Raw genomic sequence first — 22673 nt, 5'->3', positions numbered from 1 at the left:
AAACTTCATATCTGCCCGTAGTCATAACTCCCAGATTCCTTTCCTCCTCCACTGTTTTTAATTCAATCCCACAAAATGTATAATTTATTTGTGGGTTGCTATTCCCCAAGTGTAAGACCTTGAATTTAGCAGCATTAAAACATAGCTGCCACTTCTCTGACCATCTTTCAAGTCTGTTTAAGTCATTCTGAAGGAGCACTACTTGGCACCAATCATTAAAAACTTCCAATCTTTACTTCATCTGCAAATTTTGACATCACACTATCCCTTTGTCAGCGTCATTTATAAAAATGAGAAACAGTAGTGGTCCAAGAACCGATCATTGAGGGACTCCACCCCCGAGGTAACATCAATCTGAAGAATATCCATTAATCACATCCCTCTGCCTTCTGCTCTGCAGCCATCCATCAATCCATCTTTAGATTCTTACCAGTGATCCCAACCTGTTCAAGCTTATACACTAACATCATATGAAGGACTGAGTCGAATGCTTTGCTAAAATCCAAATAAACTATGTCGAAATTATTCACTAAATCCAGCTCATGAGTAACTGTGTCAAAATAGCCTACTAAATTAGTTAAGCATGATTTACCCTTAACAAAGCCATGTTGTGAGTCTTTCAGAATGCCATATCTATCTAAATGCCCCTGAATTGCAATCTTAATTACTGCCTCTAAGATTTTTCGTACTACTGAAGTCAGACTAACCAATTTATAGTTATCAATTTCACTCTTAGAACTGCTTTTATGTGTTGCCAATACATTGGCACTTCTCCAATCCAAAGCAATCTCCCCTGAGTCCAAAGATTCCCTCATAATTAACTTCAATAGTTCAATATACTTTCTCACACTCTCCCTCAAAACTATAGGATATATGTCATCACCTCTGGGAGCTTTACTTGCCTTTATGTTCAAAAGTTTTTCTAACAAACAATCATCTGTAATTACAACATCACTAATTTTATATGGCTCAGCCTCACTGGCACAGCGTCTTCTTAGCATTAAGGGTCATTCTTCAGTAAAGACCGATGCAAAGTACCTATTCAGCTCATCTGCAACATCAACTGGGTTAGCTAAGAATTTCCCACATGCAGTGCACAAGGGTCTAATCTGATTATCCTTCTTCTTTGTTGTATTCACATACATGAAAAATTCCTTGTTCTCATTGTTTGCTCTCATAGCCAATGCTTTATCGTAAACAGCCTTGGCTTCCCTGGCCTTATTTGTGGTACTATTAGAGATTAACCTGTACCTGTTGTTTGTTTGGTTTTTAGGAGCATTATCAACTAAGGCCATATTGCACTGGGATATGCGGTGGTCATTCCCTGACCTTTCCACATCCTCCGTATTTGGTGGTGGCGGGCTCGAACCCCGGTCTAATCAAGAAGCGTGTGCTACGCACTGCTGCTCCTTCCCACCTGGCTACGGAGGCACCTGTGTACCTGTTGTAGGCTTCTGTACTTTTCATCACTCTGTAACTGTTCCATCCTATCTTTTTCTGCTTTATTTGACCAGCCAGCTCTGCCATCATTGACTTCAGCATCCCCCTCCTCAATATTTTCTTAAATGTATGTATGCATTCATGGCTTCTGTGATTTTTGCTTTAAAAGTATTTCATAATTCAAATGTATTCCCATCTCTTGGCAATCTACCCAATTCACAGATGCCATATAGTGCCTTAAACTGTCAAAGTCCCCTCTTCCAAAGTTAAAACCGCTGCCTTTACCTTTAACTATTGCAACATCTTTCTTCATCTTCCAACTGATGATTGCATGATCACTTCCTGTACTCTGAGCCCTGTGATGTCATCTGATTCATTAGTAATGATGAGATCAAGAATTTTCTTGCACTTAATACTTTCTCTAAAATGCTGGTACAAATAATAATCATCTAGTTTATTTAAAAAAGTTTTTCCCCATCATGAGTTTTCCTCCTACTTATTCCAATCAATCTGGGGCAGATTAAAGTCACCCTTAATAAGACATTCATGCTTGCCCATTCCATCTGCATGTAAAGACTCTCATCATATTCTTCACAACCTTCTGGTCTGTAGATTACTCCCACTCTCATTGTTCCTTTGCTTCCATCTAACTCGCACCACACAGATTCTATGCTGGCAGATGTAACTTCAGAGTCAGCAAAAGCTCTTTTTGCACTCAGGTTGCTTTCGATCAGAAGCACGACCCCCTTTCACCCCTTCTATCTTCTCTGTCTTTCCTAAATACATTATACATACCATAATGGAACTCGTCATCCCCAAAATCTGGGTTGCATCATATTTCTGTTAGCCCTATTATATCAGCATTAGTTGTCTTAACCAGGGCCATTTTATTGATGACACTCCTGACTTTACTGTAGACACAGTTTAGAGTAAGTAATCTTGTATAGTTTACACTACCCTGACACACACCCCCTTGAAGTTATTTAGGTTTGTATTTCAAGCTTTATCGTCCCTCTCATTTGAAACATTGCTACCCTCAGAGCATCTTATCAATATTAGCTGTTGTGGCAACAAACAAGAATTCACGAGACGAATGCAGGCATTAACTTTGACCCATATCATCAGATAAATGCAGATCTAAATTATCCTTCTCCCACCCCCCAACTAGCAGTTTCCTGACCCACTAAGCTATCCTCAATGATACTGGCAAAAATCCTTGCACCACCTTTGTTCAAATGAATAATTCCTTCTACCTACAAGTGCAGGTCATACTGATAAGAATTCCTTCTACCTACAAGTGCAGGTCATACTGATAAAACTTTCTTCCCTAGAACCTTGCAGATTCCCTCATGTCTCAAGTGAATTCACATGGCAGACATATACAGATTCTGACCTAACCCTCAGCATTTTTTCAGCATAGTCCTATATTTCTCCAACAGATGGTCAGGTCATGTTTGTTTAATATGTTAGTTTAATATTACATGAATAATAATTCTCTCTTTACCTCCTTTAACATCTGGCAGTCTGTTGGTGACATCATCAATTATTGCTCTTGGAAACACATTCTGGTTTTGGACTGCCTGTCTTTATTACAAAGAATGTTACCTGTTTCCCTGACAATAGAATCTCCCAATAAAACTAGATCACCTAGTTGATTATTGGGACAAACTTCCAGCTGTTGTTGTTGTGAAAGTGAGTAGTTTTGAAGAAATTCGAGGAAGAACTAGAACTAGAACTAGAACTTATTGAAGGGGATGGACAGTTGATGCGGAAAGTTTTTTTTTTTTTTTTTGCTCATGATTTTTAATCTTGCTTTTTTGCATTGTTTGCTACTACTAATACCAATACTAATAATGATAAACTTTCAAATCTCTTTTTTTTTTGGTAAAGGAATGAAAATTGATTACTTCCAGTTTGATGGCCACTGTCCTATTTCCCAAATCTTTATAATCATTTTATAAAAAATCTCAGTGCCCTTTACACCTGTAGCTTTAATCAATTCTGCTGGGATTTCATCAATTCCAGGTGATTTGCCACACTTCAGTTCTCTGATGGCTTTTTCGACTTCTTCCTTCAATGGAACTGGTTCGTGATCACACTCTTGAAAACGGGAGGGCAGATCATTAGTGTCAGCCAGTGCTATGATTCTTTCATAGCATTCTTTCTTTCTTTCCATCATCAGCATTCTTTCCATCTTCCTTTAATTGTGTTCTCCTCTGTTCAAATTTCAGCCTTGGAGTCCTTAATAACATTAAGTTTTAGATGGAACTTTTGTCTTAAGGACTCATTAACATCATACATCTTCTTAGTGTTGTTTTCTTTTTTGTGTATTTCAATTTCTTTGCACTTTTGATTTATATAATCCTGTTTGTCATGAATTAAACAGCACTTGATAACTTTTCTCAGTTTCTAATACTCTTTCTTAACTTGCATACCCTGGCCTTTTGCAGTTCTTCTCTGTTTGTTCAATAAGTTTAAAAGTGGCTTCTGTAATTCATGCTTTCCTAATCTTTTTCTTTTCTCTAATGTATCTATTTGCTGATTCCTTAATAATGCTTTTTGTATTGTCCCACATTTTCTCAAGGAGCATTTCTTCATCCACTTCTAATAGAGCTTGAAAGCAATTGCTTGTTTCAATTATATAATCGTTGGAAATATTTTCTACATCCAGTCATTAATGAATATGGGAATACCATATTCATGATCTTTTTCAGCTTCAGTCAGCTTGAAATTGATGTGAAGCAGCTGATGATCATTGCCACAATCTACACCAGGCAGTGTCTTTGTTGTGATTATGGATAAGGTTATCATTTGTTTAATGTTATCACTTTTGTGGTCTCAATCATTGCCACAATCCACACCAGGCAGAGTCTTTGTTGTGATTATGGATAAGGTTATCATTTGTGTAATGTTATCACTTTTGTGGTCTCAATCATTGCCACAATCTACACCAGGCAATGTCTTTGTTGTGATTATGGATAAGGTTATCATTTGTTTAATGTTATCACTTTTGTGGTCTCAACCAGATGTATACTAATACATAGAAAAAACATTGTTTATTGTAATCAGTGTTTCAGTTTATGTTATAATTTTTTGCATTATTATGGTTTTTCGCATTTGCAGTAGAAGTGATTATAGAACATCCTGATTTATTCTTGAACTCCGACACATTGTGTGGCTACTTACTAATGTTGCTTCATATGGTTTGTTGGTTGTTGTTGTCGTTACTCTGTGAAATAAAATATTGTATCAAGCAATATATAATATTCTTTAATTAGACTATTTCTATAATAAAAATGAAATTATCATAATGATTCTGGAAATCCATACAAACCATTAAACACAAATAAAGAAAAAATTAAAATAAAAAAAAATAGTTAATGTCTACTGTAAAACAGTGATAAAAAATACTTGTCTTACTTGCCTTTAGGCTCAAGCCTAAAGGCATGTAAGGCCAATTTAATGAGCATTTCTCATTAAACTGGCCAGTTCATTATTCATCCATATTGGCATCATTTTCTTACCCTGTTTTCTTAATGATATATATGCATTCATGCCTTTTTTTAAAGGTATTCTATAATTTTAACATATTTGTGTTCTCTGTGTTTATTTGGCCAGTTGATAGAATTATATTTTCCTGAATTATAAACTTTGCCTTTAACAGTGATGACACCACTCTCTTCCCCCCCCCCTCCCTTGAACTACTTTTGCATACCTACAAACTCTTCTGATTTAGTACAAAGTTTGCAGTAATTGAGTGCATCTTCTGAACTTAAGCAAAGATGCACTTAAACAAAACTTAACTTCTGAACATAAGCAAAAACTGCACCTGTTCATTTCAAAAATTTTCAAAGGATTTGAACTCTTCAATGAGAAGCAAAAAAACATTAGCTGATGTATAGTATCACTTAATATATTAGTATTACTGGTGGAAAATAATGGAAGAAAGCAAATTTATACAGAGTCAGCCCCCCCCCCCAACCCCCTTCCCATATCACCTGTCCATCCCACCTCTAATAATTTGTCTAGTTCTTCCTTGAATTTATTTAAACTACCCACCTCTACAACACCAGATGGAAGTTTGTTCCAGCAATGAACTATCCACTGGCTAAAGGCAGAAGGTCATCCAATAGCTAAAGGTATTGTGATGAAAGGGGGAAATTTGATCAGGTGCAAAAAAAAAAAAAAGAAATAAATGGACACTTCTAAAATTTTTGAAATTCCTGTAAAAATCAAATATAAATCTTTTGATTATGTAATTAAACATCAGGAATTTTCATTCTTAAATGAATCATCACTAAAGCAGGATATGTTGGTTCAGTGGTAACTGAGAAAAACCAAACCAAGATGCACATGCATTGAAATCTTGTGGATGTAAATAAAGTGAATTTGAAAAATGTTCTATCAGTTTTGATCCAGGTGAGTTGATTATATACCACTCAGTGATTCATAGTGATGCAGCATAATATGCAAGGACATATATGTTGCCATCCAAATGATGAAGAATGCCTATGGAATGACAAAAGAGGCATTTCAATAACTTCCATTACAATAATTTTTTAAAAACCAGTAACAGAAATGGCATTTGCTCATATAATCAAAATCTAAGAACTATGTTTGTGTTTACTGTTTTGCATGTTGATTATTTTCTGCATAACATGCCTCCATTGTATTACCTGGATGTTTTGACTGGAAACATATGGACATTTCATTAGAAAAACATGATAATAAGGAGTACATATAGAATCCATACCAAAGGGCTTGATTTGGAACATTGATTGTTTGTAGATTAAAAAAAAAAAAAAACAATTGGCCATGAAAACCAGCTGTGTGTTCGGGGGGGAGACACACTGGCAGCACATAACTTTTAGATGTCAAACAGTATCTTCAGATGTAATTTTAAAGTCAGAAAATTTTACTTATTTAGTGAAACTGATTTTTAAATGTCAAGGCTGCATGCCCGCACATGCCAATAGCAACAGCGAGCTCAAGTTACAAAACAGCCTACATTGAATTCATTTCCAGGAAAGGTAGAGAAAAATATTTTTAGGGTAAGTAAAAATTTTAAATTGCTTAAAATTTATTAAATGTAATTCTCTCTCTTACAGATTGATCTCTAATAGTACCACAATTAAGGTCAGGGAGGCCAAGGCTGCATAAGAGACAAAAATGAAGATAGGGAATTTTTTGTGTATGTGAATGCAAGGAAGAAAAAAGCGAATCAGATTGGACCCTTGTACACCGGGTGTGAGAAAGCTTTAGAGAACCCACATGATGTTGTGGATGAATTGAACAGGATGATTTGAATTTGCATCTGTCTTTACTGACAAAAGTCCTGTTATGCTGAGAAGAGGCTATGCGATTGAGGCTGACCCATATAAAATTAATGATGTCTTAATTACAGATGATGTTTATTAGAAAAACTTTTGAGCATAAAGGCAAGTAAGGCTCCCTTAGTTGATGGCACTTACCCTGTAGTTTTGAGGGAGGGTGTGAGGAAGTGTATTGAACCATTGAAGTTAATTATGAGGGAATCTTTGGACTCAGGGGAGATTGCTTTGGATTGGAGAAGTGCCAATGTATCAGTAATACATAAAAGCAGTTCTAAGAGTGAAATTGATAACTACAAATCGGTTAGTCTGACTTCAGTGGTAGGAAAATCTTAGAGGCAGTAATTAAGATTGCAATTCAGGGTCATTTAGATAGATATGGCATTCTGAAAGACTCACAACATGACTTTGTTAAGGATAAATCATGCTTAACTAATTTAGTAGGCTATTTTGACACAGTTACTCATGAGCTGGATTTAGGGAATAATTTCGACATAGTTTATTTGGATTTTAGCAAAGCATTTGACTCAGTCCTTCATATGATGTTACTGTATAAACTTGAACAGGTTAGGATTACTGGTAAGATTCTAAGATGGACTGCTGGGTGGCTGCAGGGCAGAAGGCAGAGGGTTGTGATTAATGGACGTTCTTCAGATTGGTGTAACGTCAGGAGTGGGGTCCCTCAATGATTGGTTCTTGGACCACTTGTTTTTCATTTTCATAAATGAAATTGACAAAGGAATAGAAGGCGTGATGTAAAAATTTGCAGATGACATAAAGATTGGCAGGGTCGTTAATGATCAGTGCCAAGCCAGATGACCTGATGACTCCTTCCGGATAACTTGAACAGACTTGAAAGATGATTAGAGAAGTGGCAGCTATGTTTTTATGCTGCTAAATGCATGGTCTTACACTTGGGGAATAGCAGCCCACAAATAAATTATACACTTCGTGGGATTGAATAAAAAACAGTGGAGGAGAAAAGGAATCTGGGAGTTACACTACGGGCAGATATGAAGTTTTCTGAACAGTGTAAACAGGCAGCCAGGAAAGCCCATGGCGTTCTATCAGTGATTTATCAAACGCTATCGTGTAGAGATAGGGAGGTCGTAATCCCGCTGTATAAGGCAATTGTAAGATCACACTTGGAATACTGTGTTCTCCTCTGAAAAAAGACATTGAGCCTCTTGAAAGGGTCCAAAGACAGGCAACTCAAATGGTGAGATCGGCAGAAGGATGACCATATGAGGAAAGACTGATTATGTGGGCTACAGAGCTTGGCAACCAGCCACCTAAGAGGTTTCCTAATTGAGGTTTATAATTCTTTGAGAGGGATTAGTAAAATGAATGAAGGTGGAATTCTCGAGGTTTAGATTAGATTGTAGGAAGTTTTCATTTAGCCAGTAAGTTGTTGATAGATGGAACAAGTAGCCCTCACAGTTAGTTGAGGCTGACAGTTCGAATAAATTCAAGGGTCTGCTGGATGCTTACCTGTGTGAGAAGGGATGCATATAATTTGTGTTTTAGCATTAGCATTAGCATTAGTAGAGGCATTTGATGCAAGAAAGCAAGCTTATGCAGTATCAGCCAAAAAAAAAAAAAAAAAAAAACCCACTTCCACTTCACCCCTCTGTTCGTTCAAAATACCTGTCCAGCTGAGCCTTAAACTTATTTAGGCAATCAACCTCCATCACAAGGAATGGAAGTCTGTTCCACCAACCAACCACCCGCTGGCTAAAGGCAAATTTCCGTTTTCTTATCTGCTTGGTTGGTTTTTTTTTTTTTTTTGCTACTACAGCAAAAGTGTGTGGCTTCCTTGTGCTATATAACACCATCATTGGATACTTTATACTTTTATTTCTTCAAAGTCAAGGTTTGTGGGACAAATGCTTAAATATGTATGGTGATGAGGGAAAATGATGTGCATCTAAGTGTTCTTATATGTCATTCATACATCTATATGAGAATAGTCATTCACATAGAAGTGCTATTTTTTGAAATATCCTCATACATATATAACCAAGTTAACTTGAACTAAAACCCTAATACGTTTGGATAGTTTTCTCATAGACTGATCACTGGTAAGAGATGCAATAAATACTGACTTTTTTTCTAAACTTTTTATGATGTACAGTTTGAATAACTACAGTGGTCAGTTTTAATTAAGAGTGATATATCCCTCATTGATTGTTTTTAATTTCATTATGACAACCAATGAGAGTTATATCACAGAGTTGAGCTGCATGGCAAAAATTGGTGTACATATTTAAAAATTCAGTTCAGACCATATTGACTGAGATATGTGTGAGGTGAATGAGTGCAAAGCTTGTTCCATGCATTCTTACTTGTGATTAAAGACATAAAGTCCTTATTTCAGCTGAGTTGTATGAGTAAGGTATGAATATTAACCCAGACACGAAGGTTCAAAGCTTCTAATGGGAAATAGAATCACCAAGGCCAAAAAAAGGTATACAGTCAAAATCACAAAATCAGTATGATTGCATTTGATGAGAGGATGTTGTTACTAGAATTCATTCCACAGGTTGTTAATGCAGCCTACTACCAAGAAGTTTTAAAATGTTTGAGAGATGCAGTCTGGTATAAATGACCCAAAAATGGCAGGAATGATTGGCTCCTTCACAATAACAATTCCCCTGTTGTATGCATCTTATTTGCCTGTGTGCAACTTTATCTAATTTCAAAAATTAAAACAGGACATGAAAGGAAAACTATTTGAATTGGCTCAAGAAATACTCTCAAACATGATAAACTGCCTAAAATTATCCACAAAAGAAGATTTCGAGAAATGTTTTGGTGGAACAAATGTGTGGTTGTAGGAGTTTTTTTATATTGTAGAATATTAACAATGTAAATATATATCTTTGATTAAAATAAATTTTTTGCAACATTCACCATAATTTTTGATTAAACCTTATATATACATTTTTTGAACATTCAGCAGACAATTTTCAGTGCAGATTATAAACAAATGGTAATGTATATGGGTAATGTAGGGTAAAGTGTTAATTTAGTACCCAATGGGTACTAAATCAATACTTTCCAGCTATCCTAGTGGACCCGCAAACTACAGTGTCCTTTTGCTACTGGCGTTTTTTTTTTTTTTTCTAAAAAAATTCTTAGTTTCTAATGTAATAAATTAATTAATAATTTAATTGTCATCATTTATTTATTTATTTTATTTTGTTTTTTGTAGGTCTGATGGAACTTATTCATGTGTTGGTTCTTCCAAAAGGTATTTTTCATGTAATATTCAGGTTAGTATTATTAAAATACTTTTGATAAGGTGTTGCTCTTTTTCAGGATTTTGTATTTTGCCTGAGTTTTGTGCTGTCTGTTTAAAAGACTTGAAAAACAAACTTCCTGAAATAATTTACAGGTATCCCTCAGTTCCATTACTACAGTTTCTGTCATTTTTTGCTTTTTGTCCACTCACAGATGTAAACAAGATAATGAAATTATGCAATTATGCACAGCACTATGAAGATAAGTATTTTCATATTTGTAACTCTCAGAAAATAATACATCAAGTTGGAAGTGTTCTTTCCTTTACCACCAAAAAATAATAGCGGAGCTTCAGCTCTGAAACTATTTTTTAAGGAAATCAATACAGTCAGTCCTCGTATAACACATGTTTACATTACACGAATTCGATCATACATGATTTATAAATAGGGGAATGATATCTTATATAACACGAACCGAATTCGCTTATGCACGATTCGCCTTTGTGTTTACAAGAAATGGCAGTCGAACGCAGAATCACCCCAACCTAATGCAACACGATAGGAATGAAGAGAAGATTCTGAAAATGTATTTATGTTTCTTATATCAGTGAAGGGGAAACACATTTCACCATAATAACATAAAAACCCATACAATTCCAGCTATTGGTATTATCGCAAATGCAATTAGATCGAGTTTACTACCAGTTTATAACAGATTCCACTAGCAGAAACGCAACTGGAAATTGTTTTTATTGTTTTATGGTAGTAACCCCTAGAAATGTGCTTTAGTAAAATGTGAGGTGTTAATAGTGTATCTCTGCCTTTACGGTGTTGTTTATTCAGTTGCTACCCATGCGCAGCTTTGTTTATGTGTATCAGGCGTACCTCCTCATTTTGTAATTTTGCTTTATTCCCTAAAAATGAGTAAAATACTTAAAAGGTGTGAAAAGGAAGCATCCTGGTGAAGACACTACAGATTCAGAGAGAAAAAGAAAAGCAATATCGATAAACAGAGGCAGACTGGGTCAAAAATTCTTACCCAGGAAAATTTATAGTGGCCTCATACTATGGTTTATGGCCAAAATCACACCAGCCTCCGGCCCACCGGGGTTTCCCCGGTAAGGCTTATGGCCAGTCCGCCTCTGTTGATAGAGAAAAAATATGAAATTGTGAAATGCTTTGAGCGAAATGAAAGACCATGTGATATTGCACGTGCTACAGACCTAAATGAGGCAATGCCGAGAATTACAAAGAATGCAGAGAAAATAAAAACAACTTTCATAGCAGGAACAACTCAAAGTGTAATTAAAATCCATTAAATTAAGGCACAAGAATTGGAAGAGATGGAACCGCTGTCATCTGTTTGGATAGAAAATCAAACAAAAAAAAAGTTTGCTTACGATAGAAGCAAAAGCATTAGCAATATTTTATTACGTAATAGTCGTAATAAAATACGTAACTATTTTATTACAATTATTTATTGTGTTCGGTTACAAATGTGTGTTCAGTCTTGGGTGGTCGGCACCTAACCCTATTTTTCCCATAGGGCCTGTTGTTCATATTGCACGATTTTGCATTGCACGAGGGTTTCTAGGAACACAACTATCGTGCTATACAAGGACTGACTGTATTATGGCAGTGCAAAATCATTACAAATGTTTTTTAAAAAGTTTTAAAATGTTACTGCTGAAAAGGTAGCAGTTTTAGTTTTTGAATCAAAATCCATTTGGTATCAAAATTGAATGTTTTATATATTATAATATTTCAGGATCTTTAGATAAATATTTTGGGCTCTTTAAATCAGCTTCCACTTTAATCCCATGAAATTTTTAACACAGAAATTGACTTCATAGATTAAGTGAAAATAGTGCTGGTTGTTTGTTAAACAACAGTTTTTATAGTTGTTAAAGAATGAAGTTTTATTGGGAGGTCATAATATCCTCCCTTTTTTTTTTTTTTCAATTTTTTAAAAGGCGGTATGCAACACCACATCCATATATTACTTTAAAACCTGTTAGTAATTACAGGCCCAGCAGTAGATTAAGTTATTTAAATTATGTTCTTCATCAGACACCTAACTGTCAAAATAAATATTATCAGAAAGGTGTTTTTATTTGTTGTTGTTTTACAGTATAAGATTGAGAGTGAAATTTGTGTCTTAGTTTTATTTATACAGGATCCATCAGAAACAACTGATAAATTTTTATGGTAAATAATAAATAATATAAATTATTTAAGGGCTCATGCTATGAGGTAGAATGACTAACATGTAGGTTAGTGCAAAAGCATCATTTTAACGTAGCCATCTACCAAAGTAGTTAAATAAATTAATTAAATTGGCACCATTTTGGTTGTATCTCATATTGTGAATGCCTTCGCGAGTTGCCATGGTATTGTATTACCTTGAATAAATAATACTTCACCTTCTCCACTGGTGAAGTGTTATTTATTCGAGGTAATACAATACCATGGCAACTCGTTGTGAAGGCATTCACAATATGAGATGCCCGTCACCACCAAATACGGAGGATGCGGAAAGGTCAGGGAATGACCACTGCATATTCACGGAGCAATATGGCCTTACTTGCTAATGCTCCTAAAAAAAAAAACCAACCAACCAACCAACAATATGAGATATAACCAAAACGATGCCAATTTAATTAATTAATTTAACTACTTTGGTAGATGGCTACGTTAAAATGATATATTTTTGCACTAACCTACATGTTAATAATAAATAATATTAAAATATTAAATAGAAATGATAATAAATAAAATAAATAACTAAATATAAATAATATTTTATTGACTATATCTAGGACAAACTCACTTACATTTGAGAGTTTGATCTTGAAAACATTGAATATGCCTCCTTTGAGGGTGTTATAAATTTTGAACCCGCTGAGCAAATTCATCATAACTTTGCAGAGCATTTCTTCATTTATGTCAGAAATTTCTTCATAAATACATGTATTCAAATGTTTGGTAATTCATGGCTTAGTTGCTTAGTGGCTTTCAAGGTATCCTGATAAAAAGTGGTCAGGTGCTACAAGATGAACAGAATGAGACAGCCACAGCACATCTCCAAAGTGAGAAATGAGCTAGCCTGGAAATATTTTGTATAAAAGACTCATACCCACTGTTGCAGTATGAGATTTTGCTCCTTTGTAATGATGTCATATCTTGTCTACGTTGTAATTTTTTTAAATTGTGGTTGGAACTCCCAAATAATATCAAGTGACATTCTGTGTTGACTGAAACTGCTTGGCTGTTTTTATTTTCAAAAAAAAAACAAGGACCTGTAAACTTAAACCTTGAAACAACAGACCATGCTGTCACCTTTGCTGAGTAAAGTGGAAATTCATGAAATTGATGAGGAATATTGGGAATTCCATATACTCGTGCATTCACATAATTCACATAAACCATGCTTCATCACTCATAAACAGTTTCATTTCAAGGTCAGGTATTGTCCATTTTAATACCATAAAATGCATACAGAAATTTAGATGATTCATTTTGTCATTTGTAGCAATTTCTTGAACAGTGGCATTTCTAAGGGTACAACTTTTGTGCTTGAATACCCTCACAAAATGTAGCATGCAGGCACAATTCCAAATGGATTGTCTTGGACTCAACAGATAAATGAAGTCACTCTTTGTTCTTTGTTTTGAAAGTAAGCTACATGGAGCATGGAGCTTACTTTCAAAAAAAAAAAAAAATGCTCACAAATGAAACCTTGTTGAATGCTCTAGTGCTCCATGATGAGCCGATCGCCCTAGTCTGTTGTACAATCTCATTAAAAGCAGAAACTCCTACTGTACATGACCAGGGAAAAACATTAATAAAATGTGTTGGTTGTTTCTGACGGATCATGTAAATATTCATGTTATATAGATAGAGAAGGTATGTTCACATATTCTACAACTAAAAATAAGAAAAAAAGAAGGTTTTGTGAACGTTTCAGAAGTCTTTATTTCTGAGATATAAAAATTAATCATAATTTACAAAATTATGTAAAATGTCAAATCATTTTTTATGTTCAAATTTTTGTCAAAAAAATATGACTGTGTAAAATGGGCTTTAAACAGTAGAAAACATGCATACCATCAGTAAGATGATTGGCATTGTTTACTACATGAATCATATCCACCTACTCACATAAGCTGTGGCCAGTACATACTGCTAGTATGTACTAGCAGTATGTACTGTGTCAATATGTCTATTAGTTGTCAAGTTCTATGAATCTACCTCATTTTTTACAGTATGACATTTGTTAAACTGATATTATGGGAGACTAAAAATCTGTTTAACTTTTGTCAAGTTAACTTTATGATTTTAATTTATGGTGGGGTACATGAGAATTCTGTAGCTGCTGTTTTCAGATATGCCAATAAATTTCCAATTTGACAAGCACCAAATTGTAAAACATTTGCTGCTATTCAGAAACAATTTAGAGAAAAAGGTACACTGAAAGCATTATGAGTAAAAACTGTTAGAGGGAGATTACAAATGTTGAAGAGCAAATACCTTATGCTGTACAGAATCTCCTGTTCCAAGTATCAGAATGTCAGGTTGCATAAATGTTTCATCTGTATGCCCTTGGAGAACATTACACAAACAGTAATTGTATCCATTCACAGTATGCCTGTAGATGAATAGCTGCTAAGAGATATGAATGAACACAAACTTTTGTCTCTGGCTCATTTTGCAAGTTATGGGTGATCCTCAGTTTCTTGGCTAAGTTTTATTTATAGATGAATCACGTTTTACAAGAAATGGAATTCATAATTCTTGATACATAGGCTGAAGAAAACCTACATACAATTGTCAGTATTCATTATCAACACATCTTTTTCTTTAATACCACAAATTTAAACAGATACACCAACCGTTTAAAACTGATTTAATAGTAAAATAAAATAAATTAAAATGATACAAAAGACTAAAATAATATTTACAAAAATTTTGATTATTTACAAAAAACTAGTTTACAACAAAGATAAAATAAGTAAATAAGTTAAAATGCATTAAAATATAAATTTAAAAGCGATAAAAACACTATTGAAGCTTTCGGAGGTGTCTGCCTCCTTCCTTAGCAATAATGAAACTTAAGCAACACATCCTTAAATACCAGGTTCATGGCACATGTGGATGACCAGGCGCATACTTGGTATTCCTTTCACTTGTACCAGAACTGGAAGTGGTCTGGAGACGTGGAAAACTAAAACGTTTATCTCTGGCAAAAACCACCGCCTCAAAAAGGAGGTGAAGCCTAACTCCCCTGTCTCTGTTCATGCTATTGTTGCCAGAGGATCCAATTCACAGACTTTCCAGCCACTTGCAGTCCCAGAATCTATGCGCCCGGTCAAGGATGACAGCATTGTCGGGGGAGATCTGGTGTTGTTTTTCCCAATAGTGCTCGGGAATGGCGGATTTATTGACCTCTGGTCCGTATCGCTCTTGAATGTTCCCCCAGACGGTCCTTGAGACGCCGTCCTGTCTCCCCCACGTAACATTCCCCACAATCTGGGCATGTGATCTCATATACGACCCCACTACTAGAATCCCTAGTAATGGGGTCTTTGACCTGTGACACCACTGTGTGCAACCTCCGACCCAGGAGCTGCACACAGCGTGTTTGAAAGTCGCGAAGCATCCTCGCAATGCGATCTGACAGGCCCGGATAGTAGGGAACATACACTGTGGTAAGCGGTACAGGCGGAACTACCCGATTGGGCTCTTCCTCTCTATTGTATTTATCAATGACCCTCTGGGGGTAACTGCACCTCATAAGATCCGTCGTAATTTGCCTAATTTCCTTCTCCCCTCCTTAGAGGTGCTGCAATGTGTCCTCACCCTACCCAAAAGTGCTCTGGCCACACTATTTTTATGTTGGGCAGTCTGTGCCGTCCTATAATGTGTATACTGGCCCCTACACATTGGTTTCCTATAAACCTTGGTTCTAAGTCTGGGGCCTTCCCTATATACCATTATGTCCAGAAATGGGAGGGTGCCATCTATTTCTACCTCCGAGGTAAATTTAATAAAGGGGGAAAAAACCATTGAGAAATGAGACGACACATCTTCCTCTCTCCCCTTCTTTACAATAGTAAACGTGTCATCAACATGTCGTTTCCACTTTCGCATAGGGAACTCCAATCTCGCAAAAACCCTATTCTCTAATTCCTCCCTAGCCAGATTTGCGACAATGGCGCTGATTGTAGAACCCATGGCTGTGCCATGAACCTGTTTATACATCACTCCTTGGAAAACCAAGGTTGTACTAGAAAGACATAATTCAACAGCACAACATATATCTTCTATTCTTAGGTGGGATCTAGCACTCAAGGTATTATCCTTCTGTAAAGACAACTTCACACATTCTACTTCTTTAATGCTTAGTGTTATGTTTTCTTTAATGCTTAGTGTTATGTTCTTGGGTACAGTCTCACTGGACCTCATTTTTTAAAGATAATGCTTTCAGGAATGGTATGCCTACATTTTATTCAGAACAATTTATTAGTTTAAAAAACAGAGCTACAATGCTCAATACGTTCTACATTGTGTTTCAATATTTGTAAAAGAATAAGAGAAATTTACCTCAGTATGATACATAGAGCTCTTCCGTATGACAGCTTCTGTATGAGTCATATGGAAGTGTTCTATGTGTCATATTGAGGTAAATTTCTCTTATCCTTTTACAACAACAACAACAACAAAAAAAGAACAATTCATGGAACTGTTGCAAGACATACCCATTGAAAATGAACAGAGGCCGTAGTTTATGCACAATGATACACCACTCCACTTTTCCTGTGATGTAGTAGTAGTAGTAGTAGTAGTAGCAGCAGTGGCATGTGATGCAAGAAAGCAAGTGTATGAGCTTATGCAGCATCAGACAAAAAAAAAAAAAAAATCACACCATTCCCTCCAAATGCCTGTCCAGTTCCTCCTTAAATTTATTCAACCTATCAACTTCCACAACAACAGATGGAAGTTTGTTCCAGCAATAAACCACCCGCTGGCTAAAGGCAAATTTCTGCACATCTATTCTACATCTGTCTTTTCTTAATTTGAATTTATGCCCCCTTAGGTTCGTAATCTGAACAAGTGGAAGGATCTCATCAGAATTCAGCGTGCTCAACCCATTCAAGGCCTTATATACCTCAATCAGATCACCGCGCAGGTGCCTAGTCTCCAGCCGCTGCAATTTGCAGAACTTAAGCCTCTCTTGGTAAGAGGATCCCTTCATTCCCCTCACCAATCTTGTTGCCCTTCTCTGTACACCCTCAAGTAAATCTACATCCTTCCTAAAATGAGGCCTCCAGACCTGTATGCAGTACTCAAGGCGTGGCCTGACCATTGCCTTATACAGAGGGGTAATCACCTCCTTTTCCCTGCTATCAAAATTCCTATATATCATTGACAAAACCCCATGACCTGGCCTGGCAGCCTGTCTGCATTGCTCAGAAAACTTCATATCTGACTGCACAATTACTCCCAGGTCTTTTTCATTTTCTACCACCTTAAGTGTAGTACCACACAGTTGGTACATTTCTCTGGGGTTACTTCTACCCATATGCAGTACTTTGCATTTGTCAAGGTTAAACTTCAGTTGCCACTTCTTAGCCCATCTGCCCAAATTATCTAGATCCTGTTGCAGTAGCACACTGCCATTACTGTCATTAACAACCCTGCCAACCTTTGTATAATCTGCAAACTTCAACATTAAGCCTGATATACCTTCATCAATATCATTGATAAATATACAAAACAACAGCGGACCTAACACCGAACCCTGTGGGACTCCACTAATAACATTAGTCCAAGAAGAGCAGCATCCATTGATTACCACCCTCTGTCTTCTCCCACTTAACCATCCTTTTATCCATTGTAGCAACTTACCCTTAATACCATTCTGCTCCAATTTGTACAATAGTCTTCCATGCGCAACAGTGTCAAAAGCTTTCCTGAAATCCAAATATATGATATCAAAATTATTTTTTGCATCCAGTTCCTTTGTAACCACATCATAATATCCTATCAAATTTGTCAGACAAGACTTTCCCTTAACAAACCCATGCTGTCGGAATTATTGCTGCAGTCTTGTCTAGATGATCCTGCAATGCATCTTTCACCAGTGACTCCATTATTTTACCCGAAACAGAAGTTAAACTAACTGGTCTGTAATTACTCATGTCACCCTTCGATCCCCCTTTGTGAATTGGGGATACATTTGCACATCTCCAGTCCGTGGGAACCTCCCCTGAGTCCAAGGACGCTTTCATAATTATGGCTAAGGGTTTGCTTAGTTGCTTTGCCGCCTCCTTTAATATAACTGGATAGATCCCATCCACCCCAGGTGGTTTTCTTATGTTTAACTGCAACAATTTCTCCTCCACTTTGCTTTCAGTTATTCCAAAATCATTAAGTATCCTGCTACAATTTGATAACCTTCTGCCATTTTCAAACCTTAATAATTCCTCATGTGTGAATGTAGATGCAAAATACTCATTCAGTTTGTTTGCTATCTGAGCAGGATCATCAACAGTCAAACCATCGATGTCAAGTGGACCAATCAGATTCATTCCCTTCCTTTTAGAGTTTATATAAGTAAAGAAATCCTTGCTGTTTTTCTTAGCATCTTTTGCCAAGGATTTCTCGTAATCTGCCTTCGCCTGCCTAACCTCCTTTGTCACCTGATTACAGACTAGCTTATATCTGCCATAGGCTTCTGAGTCGCTTGATAATTTATATGCATCCCATGCATTTTTCTTCTCTATTACGAGTCTCATTAGTTCATTAAGTAACCATTTAGGCCTAAACCTTGAACAATATTTCTTAATAGGTATGAAACTTTTAGTAGCTTCCACGATTAATTCCTTGAATGCTTCCCACTTAGAATTTACTGTTGGTAACATCGTCAGTTTATCCCACTGTACAGAATTTAAAAACTGTCGGAGACCACTGTACTCACCTTTACGGAAGCAAAAACCCTTTCCTTTACCCCTGATGGTAATTAAATCTTTAAGTAAATCCCACATCAGTACACTGTGATCACTACCACCTAGTGTTCCTTTATCTGCAAATTCTTAATGCACGAATGATCACTGCTGATAACCAGATCAAGAGTATTACTTTCTCTGGTTGCCTCTCGAACATGCTGCTGCAGAAAACAGTCATCCAATAAATCCACAAAAGTCTGACTAGTGTGTGAGTGACCAACCCACAAGTTCCAGTCAATATCTAGGAAGTTAAAATCCCCCATTATAAGACATTCCGATTTACTAGCCCACTCTATTTCTCTGTACAATTGTTCATTGTACTCATTCGAGTCATTAGGCCTATAACACACTCCTACTCTTATTTTTGCTTTTGCATTGCTTATGTCACACCAAACTGACTCAACAGTACACTGTTCATCTATATCAACTGGATGCACTTCTTTTGATTTTATGTTTTTCTTAATTAACAGCATAACACCTCCTCCCTTTCTATCCTGTCTATCCTTTCTGTACACATTGTACTCCCCAAATTCCAGTTCTGCATTCCTTATATCTGTGTGACACCACGTCTCTGCTATCCCAACAATATCCGCCTTTGATGTCTTGACCAACACTTCAAATTCATCAAATTTATTTACTATACTTCTAGCATTGGTATACATGCAAGCATACATGCTCCTACTCCTATTCTTAGTTACCCTAACACATCCCATATACCCACCTATTTCAGGACGTTTCTGACCTTTTAAACAGGAAGTACAGTAACTGCTGGATTTGTCAGGATAGCCTTCAACAATGGCCATCATGGCAAACCTTTGTGTGGGGATCACACGAAAACCATGGTTTATTCTATGTATATTACTACAATATGATGAACTCAGAAATTTCATTTTGGAACATGCTGACACCATCAAGGATAAGCCTGAAATGATAAGACATGAGGGGAAATTGTAGATTCATCACCCTGAGTGCTGTATTGAACAAAATGGTGATCACTTTGAACATCTGCTTTAGTGTGTTTTCTCTTAACTGTTTATTTCAGTTTCTTTTTAGTTTTGTTGTAATTTATGATTTATATTTAATATCTCCAAAATAAGTTTTTGAGACGTGTTTATGGTAACTTTTTTTTCTTATTTTTAGCTGTAGAATATGTTCCTGCATTTGTTCCGTGCAATTTTGAAACACCCTGTACATTATAAATAAAATAAAAAAAAAAAAAAAAAAAAAGTTAAATTTAAATATATAATTGCTGATATTAGGACTGTCCCGAAGGATCTCGTGATTTCAGGGAAGCTCAGTGTGCACAGTTTAACAGTCTGTCATGGAAGGGAAAGTTTTATAGTTGGGTTCCTTACAATAAAGGTAATTTAATGTATGTTTTCATTTTATGTTTTTTATATACAGCATTTAGTGTATTACAGCTCAGTTAAAAATATGCAGATAATTTTTTAATATGCAAATTTAATTTAATAGAATGATTCATAAGATATACTTGGATTTCAGGAAAGCTTTTCATACTGTTGGAAATAAAAAGCTGCTGTACAGATTGCAGCAGTATGGCATTAAGGGAAAGTTGCTGCTATGGATAAAAGGATGGTTGAGTGGGAGAAGACAGAGAGTGGTAATCAACGGACACTGCTCGTCGTGGACTAATGTTATTAGTGGAGTCACCCAGGGTTCAGTGTTGGGGCCAGTTGTTGTTTTCTACATTTATCAGTGATATTTATGAAGGTATAACAGGCTTAATGTTCAAGTTTGCAGATGATACAAAGGCTGTCAGGATTGTTAATGTCAGTGACAATGGTATACTGCTGCAACAGGATCTGGAAAAGTTGAGCAGATAGGCTGAGATGTGGCAACTAAAGTTTAACATTGACAAATGCAAAGTACTGCATATGGGTAGCTGTAACCCCAGAGTAATGTACCAACTCTGTGGTACTACACTCAGGTTGTGGAGAATGAAAAAGTTCTGGGGGTAATTGTTCAGTGAGATATGAAGTTTTCAGAGCAGTGTAGACAGGCTGCCAGAGCAGGTCATGGGATCTTGTCAATGATATACAGGAACTTTATTATTATTATTATTAGCCATATAGTGCAAGAAAGCCTCAGTCTTATGCTGCACCAGCCAAAAAAATTTTCAAGTTACCCTAAGAGAGAGAGAGCCAGAAGTAGAAGGGAATCAGAAGAAAGAGAAGAATGATGATATCCAGCTCAGGACCCTGGTAGCAGGGATAAGGAGGTGATTATCCCTTTGTATAAGGCAGTGATCAGGCTACACTTTGAGTGCTGTATACAGGTCTGGAAGTGCCATTTTATTATTAGTATTTGCCATGTGGTGCAAGGAAACCTAAAGCTTATGCTGCACAGCAAAAAAAATAAAAAATAAAAATAATAATAATAAAATTAAATAAAACAAATAATTAATAAATAATAAATGAAAAGGAAATAGACAAGCTATGCAACTCCTGTAGGTAGATAACCTATTCCAGTAGTTTATAACTCCCTGGCTAAAATAAAACTTCCTGCAATCCAGTCTAAACATCTCCCCCTGTAACTTGAATTTATGGTCCTTAATTCTAGAATCATTTATAACCATGAACATTTCATCATCATTCATTTTACTTTTGCCTCTCAGAGCCTTAAACATCTCAATCAAGTCTCCTCTAAAGTGTCTAGTTTCCAAGCTGTGCAACCCACATATTGAGTCTTTCCTCATATGGACACCCTTTTTCCGATCTCTCCAGGCAAGTTACCTGTCTTTGCACCCTTTCAAGAAGCTCAATGTGTTTTTTAGGTGCAGCCTCCATACTTGAACACAATATTCCAAGTGTGGTCTAACAATACCTTATATAATGGGATTATGATATCCTTATTTCTACTAGAAAATGTTTGAAAAACCCTGATATGATGCCTCACCATGGGCCTTCCTTGCAACCTGTCTACAATGCTCAGAAAGCATTGTAGACAGGTTGCAAGGAAGGTAACCTATCTACAATGCTTTCTGAGCATTGTAGATAGGTTGTAAGGAAGGTTGCATGTCTGACCATATCATAACTCCCAAATACCTTTTTCCCACTACTGACTTTAGTTCAACTCCATCAAATGTATAAGTTATTTTGGGGTTGCTCTTCCCCATGTGTAAGACCTTGCATTTTTCTGAATTAAAGCATAGCTGCCACTTTTCTGATCATCCCCGAAATCTATCTAGGTAACTCTGAAGAAGCTCTGCTTGGCAGTGATCATTAACTACTCTACCACTCTTTACATCATCTACAAATTTAGACGTCATGCTCTCTATACCTTCATCAATGTCATTTAAGAAAATCAAAAACAACAGTGTTTGGGGAGGGTTTCCCACAACTGCACCATAAGTACTCTTGTGAAGTATACATTACTCTGTAAAAGCCAGACAAAAGTATTGTGTGTGGTATGTGAGAAGTATTTTGTTAGGCTCTGTTATTGAGGTCTGGCTTTTAGCCGCAAGGCCCCTGATGGGACCCCACATTGTCCGCACATACTGCTAGGAGGTAAGCCAGGCTGCTCATCTTTTTTCTCCGGCTGGTCTCTGCCAGGGTCACCTGAGCTTCCTGGACGAAGACCAAGTTTAAAAAAAAAAAGTTAAAAAAAAAAGAGTGTGGGGAGAGAGAGAA

General features: G+C 36.3%; 1 protein-coding gene across 2 annotated transcripts in view; it reads left to right on the top strand.

Moving 5' to 3' along the window:
- LOC150077096 (papilin-like) overlaps window positions 1-22673 on the top strand; it is a 724323-nt gene that overhangs the window by 154435 nt on the left and 547215 nt on the right. For both annotated transcript variants that reach the window (XM_090386252.1, XM_090386253.1), the window contains exons 4-5: window positions 9985-10045; window positions 20283-20385. In XM_090386252.1, the coding sequence (XP_090242378.1) occupies window positions 9985-10045; window positions 20283-20385 (164 nt within the window). The remainder of the gene's footprint in view (window positions 1-9984; window positions 10046-20282; window positions 20386-22673) is intronic.

Source organism: Mastigoproctus giganteus, chromosome 12 (assembly GCF_048544385.1).
Source record: "Mastigoproctus giganteus isolate SK-2022 chromosome 12, ASM4854438v1, whole genome shotgun sequence".
Classification (NCBI taxonomy): Eukaryota; Metazoa; Arthropoda; class Arachnida; order Uropygi; family Thelyphonidae; genus Mastigoproctus; species Mastigoproctus giganteus.
Note: the sequence above shows the minus strand (reverse complement) of the source record. Positions and strands in the feature narration are given on the sequence as shown.